Raw genomic sequence first — 20,924 nt, 5'->3', positions numbered from 1 at the left:
ACCATTTGTCTGAAATGGTGTAGGATTTCCTGCCTGGGCAGGGGGTTGGACTAGAAGACCTCCAAGGACCCTTCCAACTCTGTTATTATTATTATTATTTATCCTGTGTGTATCTCTTTATGGAGATTAGTATATGGAACAATGTTCAAAGTCCTAATTGTAGCTCTTGAAGTTACATAATCCTGTGTGGATATTTCTCTAAAGAGGCTTCCAATTTTTTAAAATTTTATTTAGGTAATTTAAAAAAGGATGCTTTTCTTTTGCAGGCCCTCCATCTGCTCCCGAGAACTTGATTTCCAATGTCAATGAGACATCAGTGAATTTGGAATGGAGTTCCCCTCAGAACAAAGGTGGCCGTGAAGATGTCTCTTACAATGTGGTGTGTAAGAGATGTGGAGCTAGTGATCTGAACCGCTGCCGATCCTGTGGGAGTGGCGTTCACTTCAGCCCTCAGCAGAATGGTTTGAAGTCCACAAGGGTTTCCATTACAGACCTTTTGGCACATACTAACTATACTTTTGAAATCTGGGCAGTGAATGGAGTATCCAAGCAAAATCCAAGCCAAGACCAAGCTGTGTCTGTCACTGTGACCACTAACCAAGCAGGTAAACATTTTATTCTACTTTCATTTTCCCACTCATTGGAGCTGTCTCTTCAGATTGTCAGACATCCAGGTAATTGTTGTCCCAACAGTACTTTTTTCAAGAAGCAACTGGACTTTGTTTTTCCTTCAAGACATTTTGCTTCTCATTCAAGAAGAAATGAGAAGCAAAATGTCTTTAAGGAAAAACAAAGAAAGTCCAGTTGCCTTTTGAAAAAGTACCTGTGGGACTCATTGGAAGTAGTAACAATTTTGGAGGGAAGAGGCACGTTTGAAATTTTAACAGTATATGTTGGGTTTGGTATTGGAATTCTTACCCTAGAAGAGTCATCTAATCACCAAATGACTGAAACTGTGGGCATGGCCAGTCACAAAAGTACCAAATAAGCAGAAGGCAGTTTGAATCCCAAGTTGGCCTCTGCCATTGGAATACCTATTTTTAGAACGTAAGAGAGTGCTGCAAATGCAGTTTGATGGTTTGCTTTCAAGGATGTATTCTTCTTACTTAATTTGTTCTACTGACAGAATCTTTAAATATCAAGAGAGTTAGGAAGATACATGTTATATGCTGAGGGATGCAGGGAAAAGGCAAGCTTTTGCTGTGAATCAGATCTGGATCAGAACACCAGTATCTATAAATAGTGTAAGAAAATAATATCCCCTCCAGTGCAAATTATCTGCATCCCCCAGTTAGAACAGTTTTTGATTTTTTTCAACAATCACTTAGCAATCTTTTCAACAGATTATAACAAAGAGAAGGAAAAGACGCTCTATGGTATACTTTAACACAATGCTAAAATTGAGAAATATATTCACAGTCATTGTGTGTCTTTAGCAGTATCTACTTGACTATGTATACTAATCTGTGAGGATATGAGGAATCATATGACATAGGAAACATTACCTTTTACTGAAATGTATCCTACTCTTTCTTAGGCTGAACTCTTCAGCCTTCAGCCATAAATTTGCTTCTTTTTATATGGAAGATAAGTAAAGAAAGTTCCAAGGAGTAAACTATACAGATAAATTAGTTTTAGCGTATACTCAAATCTTGGCAAGTTGTCAGTAATTATAGATAAAAGATCTGACCTTTTATTTGGACCAACATGGTAATTATACAATTTGTAATACTATTTAGTTTTAATAAAGCAAAGCCCAACCATATAAGTATTTCCTAGGCAATTGCATACTTTACTAATAATATTTTTATTAATATTTGTAGGGTTGGAAACAGAATAATACGCTACTATAGCAAAACATGTTTCTGCTAAAATCAGACCCCAAGTTGGTTTCATAATTTTTCCTGCCATCTGATAGAAATGTGAAAGTTTGGAATTCTACCTCAATGGATTAGAAAAGTCCTTCTCCCTACATTTTTCCTTGTGGGGAGATTTTGCTTGTTTTTGTTTAGTTTTCTATAGTTTCTGAAATCTCTTGGTGTTTTCCGTGCCCCACTGCCAAAAAATATGTAGCTATTTTAAAGACTTTTTTGCTTCCAAAGCCTTCCAATTCAATTCATTTTAGAAAAAATGTACTTTCTGTTATACTCTGGTTAAAAGTAACAGGTAGTGTGGGCTCATATAAAAAAATTGCATTTTGCGTATAGTTATCACAGTGTTTGTTTCCACTGTAAATGAAAATATAGTACTATAGTGACAAAGATATAGATTGGTAATCATGAATATTTTCTATTTTATTTTTCAACTTGGTGAACTTTAAACACTATATTTGGCCTTCCAGATTGCTCTTTAATTGTGAAATGCAAAAAGTATGCTTTAAGAGATTCCTTCTATAATGAACCCTTATGTTTCCTCCCTTCCTGCCTCAGAGGCATGTTAGGACTTTCAAGATTGCCTTAAATGATCTTGACCTGACAGAAATATTCCTATTTCTACAATGTGTAAGAGACTGTATGTTTGCTTCAGAATATTTTTTAAAAAAAAGTTTGAAGCAGTGCAGGCTTAAATAACAATATATAAATACCATTTTGTGCTTAAAGTGGACATATGAATATGTTGCTATTTTAATGATTTGTGTTTCTACATTTATAAAATTCTATCTCAGTAAGACTGCATCTTTGTTTGACAATTGAGATTTAAAATAATAGCTTGCTGTTAATTCAGCTTGATAAGTTTTTATTAAAAATATCTGATATTCTGTAGGAACTGATGTTTATACAGCGTATAATTGTGGAAAATAGTTCAAATAGATTATACTAGTGTTTCAATCGCGATCTTGTTACAGTAAACTTATTATCTAACAGATAAACTAATGGAATCTGTGATATATACATGTTGAATGGAATTGCTTCTACTAGTACTTTGAGTAGCAAGACTGTATGCTTTTGATTTATTAGTTCTGATTAGATTTTCTAATCTGAAGATTTTTAAAGTTCTTTCAGTTCAGTGGGTTAGTTAAGTATACAGTTTTTTGTCCTCCCTATGATAGTGATAAACTTGTAAAGTTTTTGGGTAAGACATTGTAAAACACAATGCAACAATGGCAAACAATTCCCATATGTATTACATTAAAAGATTGGTTTCAATGGGGAATCAGTTGTAACATGCAGATGAACATTAGGAATTTTCAGGAAATTCTAGTCTTATCTCTTGTTTTGTTGGCAGTCTGTGTTCTTCTGAAGTTTGAATTTTTAAACAGATATATAAGTCTTTTTTGTCATTTTTTTATCTGGTTAGGTTAACTTTAGTATTTTTAAAGCTAGTCACACTATTGAAGTGGATTGCGGAAATATTGGTTAAAAGGGAAAGGTCTATAAATAAATAAACAGACTTTTTATCTCACAGCACTTAGCTAAAATATTTTAAAATTGCAGCTTTAGTCAGAGAAGGATCTTTTGTATGAAGATATTCAATTCTAGATGATTCCACTCACCCCACTTTGTTTTTTTCCAACATATCTAGCTCTCAGCCTGCCTGTTGCAAATCTTTATTTTAGAGTACTTGAGATTTGTAGATTATTTTCTTATAGTTTTCTTATCCACCTCCCAGTATATACCTGCATAAGAAAATTGTTCTTGTTCTGTAAACATGCATTTTAACTTTTGCTTCAATTTTCTGTCATGCCAGATATGATCTATAATGCCTCAGAAATATAAAATGAACACATATTTCTACTAGCTACATATTTATTTCATTTTATTTCAGTAGCATCAAACTTCTGGAAGCAGTGCAATAGTAAACATTGAAGGATCTTGTAAACAAAGAGAAGTAGAATTACACTTTGCTTATTTGTCATAATTAAAGCACAATGTTGAATGTAAAAGAGGGAGGATCAAAAGAAGGTGTTGTTCTTATAGGTTTTCATATATATTCTGAATAATCAAAACAAGCTAGGGTGATTATTACTTCCATGTAGCTCACAAACACAGGAAAATTCTATAAAAAGAACAGATTCTTTATTAGTATTTTGGTATATATATATATATTTTCAGAAATCCCTGCTTCCCTTCAAATATTGGTTAGAATATCATGTGCATTGCATCCCCCTGCACATCACACCCAGGAAATGGACAAAAGGTTCTATGTGTTTTGCCACTTTTATTTGAGCTGTACAGTAGAATATATATAAATCAAATGAGGATCTATGACTATTATTTATTTATTTATTTACATTTATATCCCGCCCTTCTCCGAAGACTCAGGGCAGCTTACACTATGTTAGCAATAGTCTTCATTCTATTTGTATATTTATATACAAAGTCAACTTATTGCGCCCAACAATCTGGGTCCTCATTTTACCTACCTTATAAAGGATGGAAGGCTGAGTCAACCTTGGACCTGGTGGGACTAGAACCTGCAATAATTGCAGGCAGCTGCTGTTAATAACAGACTGCATTAGCAGCCTGAGCCACAGAGGCTCCTATGTTATACCATGAGTCTGTGCTGCTTTCAGTGGCAATGATGGAAATTGCACCAGCATCAAAGGCATCAGATGGCCTTTAATTTGAATTCAGGTACTAAGAGAAAATCTTCCAAGCTAACTACAGTATGCTAAGGGTGTTTACCTTTCTATTAACCATCTTCTTTATTTTCAACTGTTTCCTAAACAAATATCTACACATATATTCCTATCTCCTTCTCTCAGTGAAATGCAGGTGGACAATTTAAATAGGTAGCTGTAAAAGAACATACAATTTTTGTGCTTAAAAATAAAATATATTTTTTTCTACGTTGTGAAATAACTCAGAATATGCCAGTTGCTATTTGAGCCTGATTAAATATCTGCTTATTTAAATTAGTATATAATTTATTTTTTTCCAACCTGTTTCCATCAATGATTTCTATTTTTATCCATTTATTTTGTAAATGAGGTAGATACGGTTTTTTAAAAGAAAGTAAAATATAATGTTTAAATGTCAATAACCTTATGTTTTATTTATTCGTTAGAAGAGCTAGTGCATGCTTGTTTCTTTTGGCTTTCTTGAGTGAATGTTTGGTTTAGCAAGTGTAAGGAAATCAGTAACAGGAAATCAAGTCGATTAATGAGTATTATGTAGAGTTCTCAATGTTGGAAGAGCCAAGGTCATTCTTATTTTTGGTGGGACTTAACTGAAAAGACTAAAGCTAAGTCCTTTGGGAATTCTATTTCCTGTACTTGTGAGCTTCCATCTGCCAGTTGGCTTTTGTCTTGCTTGATAAGAATGTCCGTGTATGGTGTCTTGTTCCAAGAAGAACAAAAACACATTTACTTGGCAAAAAAGATGTATTAATGGAAAATTTTAAATATGATACTTTGAAACAAAACAAAAATCCAGGAAATCTGACTTTGCTTTATTTATGCATTATATTGCATTATATTGCATGCTTCATTCACATACATAGCATGCATGCTGAGACATGGTTTTTAAACCATTGTTAGATGAATAAACCACAAAGGATGAGGTCACACATTGCACTAATCCATAAGTATTTTTTCACCAACTACAGTGAATGGGTTCACTGATATCAGGCCCAAACCAAACAACACATTATGACTAAATGAAGTGTGTGAATCCAAGCTGTGTCTTTAATACAATAACTCTTTCTCCCTGTCATTCTCACTTGATTTGGGAAAGGAGAAATTAGAGTGAACAATGTCATAAATTCCTGGGATTTTAGAATTCTTTCAATTCATGACTGTATCTTGGAAATGTTGTTTAGCCTCTTCATTCTGGCTGATTAAAATTATGGGAATGGGAGATGAGGAGAGACAAGTTATTTAAAATCAGAGAAATATTTAAAGCCAACACACCCAAGGACTGATGATATACAATCTTATTGATATTGTAATGAAGACATTGTTCTGCTTACCAAAGGGATCCATTTAATGAGAGTATAGTATTTTCTATAGCAGGTGGTGGTGAAAATTGAGGAAGTGTTAATTCTCTTCTTCCTTATATTGCTGGAAGATGAGGTTAACCTGGATGAAAATTCAGGAATTTCTTAACTCATTTTCATTTTAGGGTCAAGGGGTCTGGCTGTTATTATTATTACATAGACAACAATTTGAAATCACAGCTACCAATTTTTTTAGTTAGTATTGGCCTTCATACATATTGACTTCTTTCCAAGGGCAGTATATGTTGTAATGTATCATTGTAGCATATGTGCTGATCCAAGCATTGTGGCCTTTTGTAATTGACAGATGGAAATTTTGTCAATGTGGAGATTTTCTAAGTGCTATCCAAGATGTTTTGCTACGACACTCCATGTGCTGATAACCAGTGGATTACATAGTTGTGTTTTGCAATAATCTTTCAGTTTTGATTATCAGATTTTGATATTTATGATCTCCAATACTTTATTCCATCATTTTCTGATATTGCCACAGTTATGCACGTTTTCTTTTTTTATCCACAGTTTAATCTGGTGTACTATGACCAGGAGTTTTATCAGTTTGCATTTAGAAATTCCACAATGTTTTAACCTGTTTGATTTCAACTATCTTTTCAACTTTATGTCTCTATGAAATTTTTATTACTGGTACATGATATTTTTTACAGATGTTTTAGTGAATCATTACAAATATTTGTTTGAAGTATCCTTACTTAGTTGGTTCTGATTTAAAATAATAGACCATAATGGTGTGATTTACAGTATACACGGGTAATAGAGGGAGCAACATGATGCTCCCATGTAACACCTCTCCTGTGCAAGCTGCACTGGTTGCTGGTGGTCTTCCGGGTGCAATTCCAGGTGTTGGTTATCACCTTTAAAGCGCTCCTTGGCATAGGACCGGGTTATCTACGGGACCGCCTCCTGCCACCAATAGCCTCCCACCGACCTGTGCGCTCCCATAGGGAGGGCTTCCTCAGGGTGCCGTCAGTCAAACAATGTCGACTGGCGGCCCCCAGGGGGAGGGCCTTCTCTGTGGGGGCTTCTGCCCTTTGGAATGAGTTGCCTCGGGGTTGCGTCAACTCCCTGACCTCCGGACCTTCAAACACGAGCTTAAGACCTTTTTGTTCTATCGTGCGGGGCTGGCCTAACGCAATTTTAATGTGGGGGTTTTATTAGGGGTTTATGACAGTTTTAACTTATTTTGGCCAAATTAAAATTAGATTTTTAAAATGTTGTAATTTTTGTTTATGTTGTTTTATTCTGGCTGTAAACTGCCCTGAGTCCTTCGGGAGAAGGGTGGTATAGAAATTAAATAAATAAATAAATAAATACTTTTGTTTTGTTCTTCTTCCAGTAAACTGCAGGATTAGGCTCTGGTTGTCCAGCCATAGTTCCTGAGGCCTGTTGTCACTTAGGCTCTGGTTGTCCAGCCATAGTTCCTGAGGCCTGTTGTCACTTAGGCTCTGGTTGTCCAGCCACAGTTCCTGCAGCCTGTTGTCACTTGTTCACAGATGACCAGGAACACTAACATCTGACATGGTCCTTATTGACCTGGGTGACAACTGACCAGTATAGATTTTTTTTCCTGAAGGTATAATGTAGTTAAAATTGAAGTTATACAGTATCTGTGACTTGAAACCCACTATAAGAGTGATGGCAAACCTTTTTCTTGTTGTGTGCCAACAACGTGCACGGTGGAGCTGAGCTAGATGATAGTTCATGTGTCCCTGCAGAAAGGGCTCTGCATGCCAGCTGTGACACGTGTGCCATATGTTTGCCACCATGGCACTATAACCTCCAGTATTTTAAGTGCATTAAGTTCTACATAGCAAACATACAGCAACTATTAGACTATAGTTTACTTTATAATTTAACTTTTCTTTAATGTCTTTATGACCTATAATTGTCTATGCAGCATTTTTAAAAGGAAATAAAAAATGTGTAATATTGGGAAGCTAAATATAGTAAAAGTTCAGAGAATAGAAGAGCCTTGAATTGCTTAAATGCTATTGAACCAAATGGTTAACTAAATTTTGTCTATTGCATGTGCTTGGGTAAAGATCTCTGAAAGATAAATAGTGCTGATCAACTGAAAATTCCTTCCATGGTCATTTAATTATGTCCTTGAAAATGTGTAATGTGGTAGGAAATATGTGCTCTTTTCCTTCCCGTTGGCAACCAGCTTTATTCATGTGCAATGGACGTGCTACTTGGAATGTACATACATGCATCCAACACAAAACAAAACAAAAAACGGGAAATCTATTATTGGGAGGGGTTAAATTTATTATTTTAAAGCGGTTATGCTTTTTACTGAAAAAAATAATATAAACAACTGGCTGCTTCTTGGCAAAGCATTTGTACCACCCATTTCCATGAATTTGTATTCAAAAGGAGAGTAAAATCTAAATCAGCAAGCAGAGAAAAGCTTTTTACCACCTTCAGTAAATCAACAACTTTAGAGGTCAATGAACAACTTTGGGCAAATGAAACTACTTTGCAGTACAAAGAGATTATTACAATATTTAAATACAGATTTTGTCCTGTTATAATATAGTCTTGACTATTTTCTGTGGGAAATGAAGTTTATTTATCACTCTGCTGTTAATATTATTTTACAAACAAGTACTGTCTCTATTATTGAAAAAAGGCCTGGTGGTTAGAACAATTTATAGCAATTTATATTTTAAAACTTTTTAAGAAATCCATAACATGACTCTCCATAATTGTTTGACTCAGTCCATTGTATGTTTTGAACTCCTCTCTCTCTTTCTCCTTGTCCATTATAATTCCATGCGGGGTACACAAGGTCAGATATGTTCATTTTTATGTAAGTTTTATTAAGTGTAAAAGAGAACATAAAAACTAACTCCAACTAATACAGAAGAAAACAAAGAAGAAAAAGACAAAAGTGGAGAAAGAAAAAATGAAATAGAAAAAAGCTTCCAATTTCCATTACAGATATATAAGTATAATTACAAAATTTTCTATGATTACAAAAAAGCTTACTTTTTTCTTTTATACATTTTTTTAATAATCATCAAAATCACTAGTCATAAATGCAAATATTTTATGCAAAAAGTCTATAAGTAGTTTCAAGTCAGGAGATAATGTCTTTGTCTAATCAAGGAAATCTATTTAGCCATGTCTGCAAGTTTCAACATTTTCACAACCATTCTTCTAATGTGGGTAGAGTTGAACTTTTCTACTTTTAAGTAAACCTGCTGCATTTGTGGTATATAAAAACAAAGTTCTTACCTATCTTTTCATTAATTCCAAAAGAAAAATTCCTGGTTTCAATAGTATGTTGCTCTTTAAGATATTTTTAAATTAGCGTTTTCATTTTTATCCAAAGGTTTACTGACCCATATAGCTTAATTCATGATGTATGGCTATTTATTTAGTGATGGTTCAGAGTTATGACAGTCTTGAAAAAGTGACTTATGACCTACACTCACAGTTATAATTGTTGCACCTCCTTCATCGTCACATGATCAAATTTCAGGTGCATTTATGACTGGTTGCCACATCCTGCATTCATGTGGTCATGGTTTGCAAACCGTTTGGCTAATTTCCAGTAAAAAATGCCCATTGGAAAAGCCAGATTCACTTAAGCATGGTGTGATTCAGTTAATGACAGCAGTGATTCGCTGCATGACCACCATAAAATTGTTTCAAAATTGGGCCTGACTTGACTTACGCCTGCTATGATTTACGATGAAAATTCCAGTCCTAATTATGTCATAAGTCAGGGACTACTTGCACATGCATGATAAAGAGTCCCTTAAAGTAATTGTAGACAATTTCACTGGTGGAAAATACCAATATTTTAATAAAATTTCTCTTTAAGGTAAGAACGTAATGTAAATTTCAGTCCTTTTATCCTCATATTTTCCCATTTGTATATTGTAGCCCAAATTTTAGCCCATTTTACCATACATTCTTTCACTTGTTCTTCTTATATCTCAACGAAATTGTATACATTTTAGCAATAAGATATTCATCATTTGTACATTGCTGTATTTGAAACTCAGTATTGTATTGTTCAAAACCATAATTTTTTTATCTACCTTAACCCTTTCTGATAATTTTGGTAAAATAATCATTGACAAGTATATTATTCCATTATTGAATCTTTTTTTGATTTTATTTTGCAATCCGCTTGAAAAATTGTAGTACATTATAGTACATTAACTATTTACATTTACTTATCATTTCTCATCTATAAAATGTTTTCTAAGAAGAACCTACATACAGTATATTTAACCGATACAGACATATTCTTAGTTTCTTAGCAGCAATTATAGTTTGTTTTTTCTCTATATCCACATATCCATAGAGGCCACCATCTTTTCCAGCCAACTCCCCCAACTGAGTGAAATTAATTGTTATCTCCTGAGCACAGCCTGAAAGACACCAGGGTCCAGTCTGCAGTTGAGCAACAATAAAAGGATTCAGAGAACTTTTATCAAAGCTTCTATTAAACCCCTGCTGGTGTCCTCAATTGGGTTTTTTTTTCCAAGCAGGAAAGCACAAAAGCTATGCTACACAACTGTCCCTGTGTGTCCATTCAGAGATTTTAAATCTACAGAGTTACTAATTAAAATGCCATGCAGTGTAGTACAAATAAATATACCCTGTTTCTAAGTCCCTGCATTGCTCCACTGACTCACGGTTCAAGGAGCCGGGAAGGAAGTTGACCTGATTATACCCATAGATGAGAATGTTAGTCCAGACTTCTCTTTTCTATAATGAATGGTTAAAGGTTAGCTGTTAGATCAAATGGGTGGGTGCAGAAACTGCACTTGGGCTTGTAGACTTTAGGGGCTGATGGGACCAATAACTTATTTCTTTCAGAATCTGTCAGCCAGAAGGAAGATAGGTGTTGCTCTTCCCCTTCCAATGGAAACTTTATTGTACAGCATGGTAAATAATGCCTGGGTTTTTGGAGAATCAGCAAAATTACCACATTTTGCAAATCTAAATCTCTCAAATAGCACTATAACGTCTCCCTAGCTTGCACACATCATAATCTTTCTAGTAAATAATTGAGTCACTGAGGTGATGAAAACTTCAGTAATTGTTGTCAGTGCTTCTCATTTTAAAAAGGCTGAAACTCATACATTAACCATAACTGACATTTTCCTGGGTTTGGCTTCTAACTATTCTTCCTGCCAGAACTTCTGATCTTCCAGGCACATCCCCAAATTTCGTTTGATTTTTAATAGAAAGCACCATCAAGAACTAAGATGATAGGTGGATTTTGAATCAACAACCATTGGTTTCCCATTTTATCATAAGCGGCAACTTCCAAAATTAATTCAGAGTGCTAGTTATTACCTTTAGAGTCCTTTAAGTCATGGCATCAATGTAATCGGGCATAAATAAACTCATTCCATTCAATCTGATCATAATATATATATATAATATAATATATATAATATTTAATGTAATATATAACAACAGAGTTGGAAGGGACCTTGGAGGCCTTCTAGTCCAACCCCCTGCCCAGGCAGGAAACCCTACACCATCTCAGTCAGATGGTTATCCAACATTTTCTTAAAAATTTCCAGTGTTGGAGCATTCACAACTTCTGCAGGCAAGTCGTTCCACTTATTAATTGTTCTAACTGTCAGGAAATTTCTCCTTATTTCTAAGTTGCTTCTTTCTTTGATCAGTTTCCACCCATTGCTTCTTGTTCTACCCTTAGGTGCTTTGGAGAACAGCCCGACTCCCTCTTCTTTGTGGCAACCCCTGAGATATTGGAACACAGCTATCGTGTCTCCCCTAGTCCTTCTTTTTATTAAACTAGGCATACCGAGTTCCTGCAACCGTTCTTCATGTGTTTTAGTCTCCAGTCCCCTAATCATCTTTGCTGCTCTTCTCTGGACTCTTTCTAGACATCTTTTTTACATCGTGGCGACCAAAACTGGATGCAATATTCCAAGTGTGGCCTTACCAAGGCATTATAAAGTGGCACTAACACTTCACATGATCTTGATTCTATCCCTCTGTTTATGCAGCCCAGAACTGTGTTGGCTTTTTTAGCAGCTGCTGCACATTGCTGGCTCATATCTAAATGGTTATCCACTAGGACTCCAAGATCCCTCTCACAGGTACTACTATTGAGCAAGGTACCACATATAAGGTACCGGTTCATTTTGGTTTTTTTGCCTAAATGTAGAACCTTACTTTTTTCACTGTTGAATTTCATTTTGTTAGATAGCGCCCAATGTTCAAGTCTGTCAAGACCTTTCTGTAGCTTGAGCCTATCTTCTGGAGTGTTGGCTATTCCTGCCAGCTTGGTGTCATCTGCAAATTTGATGAGTTCCCCATCTATCCCCTTGTCCAAGTCATTGATGAAGATGTTGAAGAGTACTGGGCCTAAAACAGAGCCTTGGGGTACTCCACTGCATACTTTCCTCCATGTGGATGTCGTTCCGTTGAGGACTACACGTTGAGTGCAGTTGGTCAGCCAGTTACGAATCCATCTGGTGGTGGTGCTGTCTAACCCAAATTTTTCTACTTTATCTAGTAGTAGGTTATGGTCTACTTTATCAAATGCTTTACTGAAGTCCAAGTAAATTATATCGACAGCATTCCTCTGGTCTACAGATCTTCATCTTGAAGATCTGTTGAAAGTTCCCCATTCAGGACAAGGAAGTAGCAGTGCTAAACATCAGTAGTACAGGAGCACTGAAGTGGCAAAAAATTCACCAAATTTCACTCCCTCAAGAGTAATGTATCCCAGCCTTCTGTACATTAGGCCATTTGAGAAACTTTCATTCAAAACATTTTGTCCTGTGATGCAATATTTGGCTCAATTGAAGGTTTGAGAAACAAGAGTTTTGGTAATTTGTTTGTATGTGTACACATACATACACACCAGGGGTGAAATGTAAAATTTGCTACTACCGGTTCTGTGAGCGTGGCTTGGTGGGGGGTAATGTGACTGGGTGGGCGTTGCCAACTTTTTTTTACTTTTAAAAGCATTTTTTCTACAACCTCTTCAGCTGAAAATGTTGTAAAAAATGCTTTTAAAAGCCTGTGATGATCAGGCAATTCAGCTGGGATCGCCAGAAGAAAAAAAGCTTTTAAAGGATTCTGACAATTCCAGCTGAGTTGCCTGATCACCAGAACCTTTTAAAAACATTTTTTCTACAACCTCTTCAATTGAAGAGCTTGTAGAAAACATCTTTTAAAAAGTTCTGATGATCAGGCAACTCAGCTGGGATCGCCAGAAGAGCCTTTCAAAAGCTTTTTTTGTTACAACCCCTTCGGCCAAAGAAAAAATGCTTTTAAAGGGTTCTGACAATCCCAACTGAGTCGCACAATCATCAGAGGCTTTTTTTTTACTTTTAAAAACATTTTTTGGTGGAAGTAAAATGCTTTTAAAAGCCTGTGATGATCAGGCAATTCAGCTGGGATCGCCAGAAGAAAAAAAGCTTTTAAAGGATTCTGACAATTTAGTTGAGTTGCCTGATCACCAGAACCTTTTAAAAACATTTTTTCTACAACCTCTTCAATTGAAGAGCTTGTAGAAAACATCTTTTAAAAAGTTCTGATGATCAGGCAACTCAGCTGGGATCGCCAGAAGAGCCTTTCAAAAGCTTTTTTTGTTACAACCCCTTCGGCCAAAGAAAAAATGCTTTTAAAGGGTTCTGACAATCCCAACTGAGTCGCACAATCATCAGAGGCTTTTTTTTTACTTTTAAAAACATTTTTTGGTGGAAGTAAAATGCTTTTAAAAGTAAAAAAAAAAACCTCTGATGATCGTGTGGCTCAGCTGGGACGGGAGGGGAGGCAAGGATTTTTGCTACCAATTCTCTGAACCACCCGCCACCATTGCTACTGGATAAGGCAATCCGGTCCGAACCGTGAGCATTTCACCCCTGATACACCCCTGAATATGCACTGGGATAGGAGAAAATTATTTTCTACTGAAAACAATAATGGTACTGAAATTTGTATTTCCATTAATTTCAATGGATCTAGGTTGAAATTAACTTTTTGTGGATTGCAACATTCCTGCATATTACAGTAACCGCTTCGCAATTGGTTGTAATCTCTTGTATTTACACATTGTGGCTGAGGCTGAAGAAATTTTTCATTTCTGGCTCAGCAGTTAAAATGGATAGCCACATTTCAAATCCCTTGCATTTCAAGATGCCAAATGAGAACATAGAAACATTTGTGCATTCTGAATTGCCGCTCATTCTCATCAGTTAGAGTAATCAGGAGTGAGTAAGGAGAATCTTTTGTCACTTAACATGCTCAATGAATTATCTGCAATATTTTACAGTTGCTCTGTTGGGCATGTTTTCAGCATTAAGAATGCCTTTTCTTTTTTGCTGCAGTGCTGTGTTAGAAGTTTGAAATACTGCAATTATGTAAACAGCATTGAAGAGAGAAGTTGTCTTAGGAATGGAATGGGCTCAAAGAGATATAGCTTCAGTGGCAGTAGGAGACATGTGATTTTCCCTTCAACCAGAAAGCATTTGTTAAGAGTGAGGAGTAGCAAATGCAGTAAACTGCAGAGCTCCACAGGGTAGGCATTGTCTCACATGTTTTGAGTCAAATACATACTGATCTTTTCCCGGTACTATAAATTGCTCACTTACTTTGCTTCTTTCACATGTCACCAGCTTCCTCTAAGCATTACAAAAAAATAAAATAAAAATTGTGGACATTTCTGTTACAAAACAGAATGATGGCAGCCTTGTAAATCAAAACAACTTTAAGAGGCACATAAACATGTAGCTGGTATATTTTATTGTAAGGATGAACAAAGCCCTTTTAAACCTTTTAACGTTTGGAAACAACTATATTTTTTTCAAAGGAACTGTTAATACCATGTTTAAAAACTCAATTTATCTTATATGGGACATTTTCCTTGGTTGTTTTTTTTCTGAGTGTCTTCTTAGTTCTTGGTACATTTGAGATCAACTTTCTTTCTTCCTTCTAAAAACCAGGTCAAATCTTATGTTTAATTCACACTGTTTATCACCATAACTAGTATCAATATGTAGCATTTTTTGATAGCTCGAAAGGACTTGAAAGAATCTTGCCATTCTGCCTTCTGACATATTCTGTGCCCCTGAATCTGCTTTCTTATTTATATTGAACCCCTCAATGAAACACTGCCTTATAGTAGTTAAGGGGCTTATGCATCATGTGAAACTAATACATATTCATATGTTTACAATGTGGCTGGATAAAAGCTGAAAGGATGTACTGCTACTAATGCATCCAGAGCAGGGGTGAAATTCACTTACCTTTGCTACTGGATTGCAAATGTGAGCATGTTTGTCTCCTCCATGCATGTGCAGAGCCTTTTGCGCATGCGCAGAGGGTCAAAAATGGTACGTGATGACGTCCAGTTGGGTGGGCAAAGCCTCCTGCCACCACTACCAGATCATGTGATCCAGATAGATCCGGCTGAATTTCACCACTGACCCAAAGACAAAAAGATATTTTGATGCTGCAAAGATCTTCATAGAATTGGCATAAGGGATGTCAGAACTATGAATGAAAGCAAACTTGATACTGTCCAAACTGAAATATCAAGACTAAACATTTACATTCTGCAAATTAGTACACTTTTAAAGGACCTTCAGACCTTCCACTGCAGACAAGCAAATCATAGAAGAAATTCAGAATTCTTATTAATAAAAGGATGTCACAGATAAAACCTCATAAATGACAAAATGGTGCAATATGAATTCAACACAAGCTTATCATTATGATGATGATCCAGGCCTATGCTATATCCACAGATGCAGAGGAAATTGAATTGCAACATTTCCACAATGATTTGCAATATCTTGTCGACACCATACCAAAAAAGATGTCATACAAATTATGGAAAGCTGTAACACTAAATTTGGAAGTAAAGTCTGGAATAATAGAAAAAAAAATAGCCTCAGTGTATATAATGAAGCAGGCAACAGATAGATACAAATATGCGAAGAAAAATCAGTTTACTTATAAACATTAGGTTTAACAACTGAAAAACCTGACCAAAACCATTCTAACCTTCATTCTCTCTAGTTCAAGATTCATTTTACCTCCCATTCAATTGTGTTCAATCCTTGGAGATGGCCTGGACAAGTTCCTGCAGTTTTCTTGGCAAGATTTTGCCTCTTTCCTAGGGCAAAGAGTAAGTGCCCGAAGGTCACACAGCCACATTTGTGCCTAAGATGGGACTAGAATTCATGGTATCACAGTTTTACCCTTATGCCTTAACCACTACATCAAACTGGCTCTGGTTCTAAGATTAAGTAAATTTGCAAGAATAACTAATAGAAAGGACTTAGTTTATTCAAGAATAGAATAGAATAGATAGAATAGAATTTTTTATTGGCCAAGTGTGATTGGACACACAAGGAATTTGTCTTGGTGCATATGCTCTCAGTGTACATAAAAGAAAAGATACGTTCATCAAGGTACAACATTTACAACACAATTGATGGTCAATATATCAATATAAATCATAAGGATTGCCAGCAACAAGTTATAGAATAGAATAGAATAGAATAGAATAAAATAGAATAGAATAGAATAGTCATAGTCATAGTCATACAGTCATAAATGTAAAGAGATTGGTGATGGGAACTATGAGAAGATTAATAGTAGTGCAGATTCAGTAAATAGTTTGACAGTGTTGATAGAATTATTTGTTTAGCAGAGTGATGGCCTTCGGGAAAAAACTGTTCTTGTGTCTAGTTGTTCTGGTGGGCAGTGCTCTATAGCGTCGTTTTGAGGGTAGGAGTTGAAACAGTTTATGTCCAGGATGCGAGGGATCTGTAAATATTTTCACGGCCCTCTTCTTGATTCGTGCAGTATACAGGTCCTCAATGGAAGGCAGAATGTAGATTTCATAGCAACATTATTCCACTTGTATCAGGAAATACAGAATATAAAAGTTTTGTTATGATCTGTCCTCAGTCTTTGACTGGAATCATCCCTGCTTAATTTCAGGAATTATTACATCAGTTCTTTCAGCAATAAAGAACATAGATGGGAAGCTGATAAGATATAAAAGTGTACAGACAGACCAAAAACAAGACAGATCTTCTGAAATAGAGGTCATGTTTGCATAAATATATAAATTCCTTCACCTCACATAAAGGTAAATGTTCCCTTCGCACATATGTGCTAGTCGTTCCCAACTCTATGGGGCGAGGCTCATCTCTGTCCCAAAGCCGAAGAGCCAGCACTGTCCAAAGATGTTTCCGTGTTCATGTGGCCAGCATGACTAAATGTCAAAGGCACGCGGAATCCTGTTACCTTCCCACCAAAGTTGGTCCCTATTTTTCTATTTGCAATTTTTATGTGCTTTCGAACTGCTAGGTTGGCAGAAGTTGGGACAAGTAACGGGAGCTCACCCTGTTACGTGGCACTAGGGATTCGAACCGCTGAACTGCCGACTTTTCAATCAACAAGCTCAGTGTCTTAGCCACTGAGCCACAGCATCCCTTTTAACTCACATACAAATATGTTAAGATGAAAATTTAGGAATTTCTAATGCATATGTGCTAGGAATAGGATTATTGTCAAACATACTTACTTCAGTCTGTCATATATGGAAGATTATTTTGTACAATGAAAAGTCTTTGTAACCATTATGTATAAAGACTATATACTTTTAACATAATCAAATAAGACATTCTCTGTCTCACTCGGGCTGCTTTTTGTCTGATTTTAAAGAATCACATATTCTATAAGTTTTCCTGGATTCAGAAAGATAGGTTCAGAGGCTAAACTAGTGACCTTTTAAAAAAAGTTTCATTATTATGGAACTTACTGTTTTTCTCCTCATTTCTTTCACCATTAGGACCTTCTGAATGGTTTGAATCTGGTTTATGAAGGTGTATTTTCTGTAATTTTCAATTATGAACAATTACAATTGAATATTATGAATTTTGCATTGTTTTTGTTATTGTTGTTTGATTTTACAGTGCTTTTGGCATTTAACAGAAAATATTAGGTATTTGAATTCTAGGTCAATGAGCCTTCCATATCCCTATTTATGGATTGATGATCAGCCTTGAGCAATGTAATGCTTGTACTAAGCTGATGATTAAATCAGAACCCTTATTCAGCCATTCTTGGAAAAATGAGAAATAGATATTCAAAACAGCTCAATCCCCAAAAACAGGGCAAAATTTATTTCTGGATGATGTCAACCTTCATGACAAAGAGGTGAGGTAACACCAAATTTGGTTTTCAGATTTATCTGTTCCTAAATACATTATCAGAAGGCTACAGACAATTATTCACACAATGCAGAGCAGAAAGAGAGAACCTGTATTTTCCCAGAGGTGATGGAATTATAATCACAGTTATGCATATCTTGGCTCAGTGAGAATTGTTCAACAATGCCTAAGGTGATGATATTTCCTCACCATTGGGGTAGAAATATCAAACAGTAAACTTGTAGGTGCTCGTTGCACAGCTTTCAGTTTTCTGAGATCATTTTTGCAGTTTGACACAGCAACCAGCTTATAAATTGTATGGTGGCTTGTGTTATGTGCCATTCCATGATTCACTTTACTTCCTTCACAAACAATTTTTATCATAGTTCTGTATAATGGATAATATATGAATATGCAAATTCTGGCTCTTTGTTTTCAACCTCACCTCTTTATATCAGTTTTTTTTTTAAATATACAGCAAAAGGAATAGCAAATAGCAAAAATTTAGTTTCCCTTCTATTCCATCCAAGCTGTATCAACAGACTGTATTATACTCACAGAGAGTGTCTAATCTTTGTCTCCTAGGTCTTGGCAGCAGATCCATCTGGGAGAAATGCAGTTTAATGGTCTGCAGAGCTAATAAAATTTTAAAAATTCAGCAGTCATTCAATTTAACTGTAAATTGGAGGTGTGAACCTGCTTCAGCCGCTCTCTGTGTTTAATGGAGATAGAATAATATATGACTCCAAATTTGGATAGCCTGAAAGCAACACTGGCTTAAAAGCAAGAGCTGACATGTTCATTGGGCACACAATACTTTCTGATATTTTAAAGACTAATAGAATAGACTTTACTTTAAATAGAAGCAGTGAGATTGCCATTGACAGTGGTGTTATATCCTCACCGTCTACAGTGTGTTGTAATCTCTGACATAAGTCCTACTATTTGTACCCAGGCAAGGAATAAATTTCAAGGGGGAAAACAACAGCGCAAATTGTATTAGTGTGGCCATATTGCATTTTTTGAGATGATTAAATTCTTAATCTTCTGAATTTTGACAAAACGGCAATATTATTTCATATTTTGTATTTGATATTTTATCATTGATTTAAAAAAATGTATATAACATTTGTCTTTATGTTTTACTCAAATTGTATTTACTATAGACTTCCATCCCAAGCAGGAAAGTAGTAATCAGTCAGTTCCTACTGATATGTGCCCCACAGACACACCGACACATACACACCATTCATTGGCACTCATCCTTAGCATCTTCCTATCTGTTGCAAACACTGATGTATTGATCAAAAAGAAAAAAGAGAAAACCCACATTATCAGCATTGTTATTTTAGTGTCATTTGAGCTACTCAAGGAGAATAGCCCAAGGGACACCTTCCTATAGTGAGAAAAAAGGAAGGAGAAAAGAGAGGGAGGGAGGGAGGGACAGTTTTACCCTTTATTTAATCTATTAAAAAGTGAAGTGGAAAAATCCATTGTTTCACAATTTCACCAGGAAATTTGTAAGAAAAGAAGAAGCATTTTTACCATTGCATTGGTTAAACCAGTTAAACAGTGAGAGTGGGTGGTGGTTGGGAAATAGAGAAACCCAGCCTTTGATAATTATACCATGAATTTGTTTTTTTTTAAAAAAATACACCTGTCAAGGTTCTTCCAAAAGGAAGCAGGTAGCCCAGCAGTTCAGTGCAAAATGGCATGCAAGGTAGCAACCAGAAAGGGGATTAGTATTAAATTGGACTGGAGGCATTTGCCTACAATGACATGAAGCACGTGGATAAGGAAGACAGCACTTTTGTCATCTCAAGTCAGAAAACACTACTTTTCTAAGCAGGAAAGATGGAAGCAGGAAAGATGGAAGAATTGCCTTTGAAAGGTCTGAAGGTATTTTCCAGTCTTTGAGAATCCCTTAGAAGCTTGTAATTATGCAGGAACCTTCTGGCAATCTGATAAATATCATCACTCTGAAATCCATCTTGGTTCAGTGTCATCATTCCACTGCTTACATAGCCATCCACTTTTAAAAATTCTTTATAGCCTGAGCCGTGGTGGCGCAGTGGTTAATGCAGTATTTCAGGCTAATTCTGTTGACTGCCAGCTGATTGCAATTTGGCAGTTTGAATCTCACCAGGCTCAAGTTGACTCAGCCTTCCACTCTTCTGAGGTTAGTAAAATGAGGAGCCAGATTGTTGGGGGCAATATGCTGACTCTGTAAACCACTTAGTGAGGGCTGTAAAGCACTGTGAAGCAGTATATAAGTTTAAGTGCTATTGTTAAGTGCTATTTGCAATTAATGTTACATTTTTGTACTAATGTTAACTGTAGTAATTGTCATTGATGTATTGATACCAAACTTAGTACAACAAATACTACCTCAAATTTTAGGTTCCTATGGCTTCCCTATGGACTGATTCCGAATTGAATAAATCGCTCAGAGCATTTCTTCAAATATTTCACAAGGTTAACCTCATTCACCCATGTCATCTGAAGTTCTGTCATTCAAGAATTTGGAAATGTTTCTTTATTTTGTTTTATTTCTAAAGCAGCTGTAGTGTTTTGACAGCTTTTTATGCATTTTATAAAGAGGCTTGTTTTCTTGTTTGTTTAAAACTGGCATTCATACATACAGGAAACATACACATTGCTTCCTATCATGTTTCTGTTGGCAACAATTGTTATCTTTCTAAGAATGTGCCAACTGTCTTTCATAGCAAACAAGCAAGCAGACTAGTCCTCAGACTAAACAGATGTCTCACTTCATTTGCACCACAGGAT

The 20,924-nt window shown here is 35.8% G+C and overlaps 1 protein-coding gene across 1 annotated transcript in view; it reads left to right on the top strand.

The window, feature by feature from the left end:
* EPHA4 (EPH receptor A4) overlaps positions 1-20,924 on the top strand; it is a 182,043-nt gene that overhangs the window by 96,031 nt on the left and 65,088 nt on the right. Inside the window, exon 3 of the mRNA XM_058188074.1 lies at positions 267-605. Coding sequence (XP_058044057.1) covers positions 267-605 — 339 coding nt within the window. The remainder of the gene's footprint in view (positions 1-266; positions 606-20,924) is intronic.

The sequence above is a fragment of the Ahaetulla prasina genome, chromosome 6 (genome assembly GCF_028640845.1).
Source record: "Ahaetulla prasina isolate Xishuangbanna chromosome 6, ASM2864084v1, whole genome shotgun sequence".
Taxonomy (NCBI): Eukaryota; Metazoa; Chordata; class Lepidosauria; order Squamata; family Colubridae; genus Ahaetulla; species Ahaetulla prasina.
The sequence above is the reverse complement of the archived record's forward strand: the minus strand, read 5'-3'. Positions and strand labels throughout refer to the sequence as shown.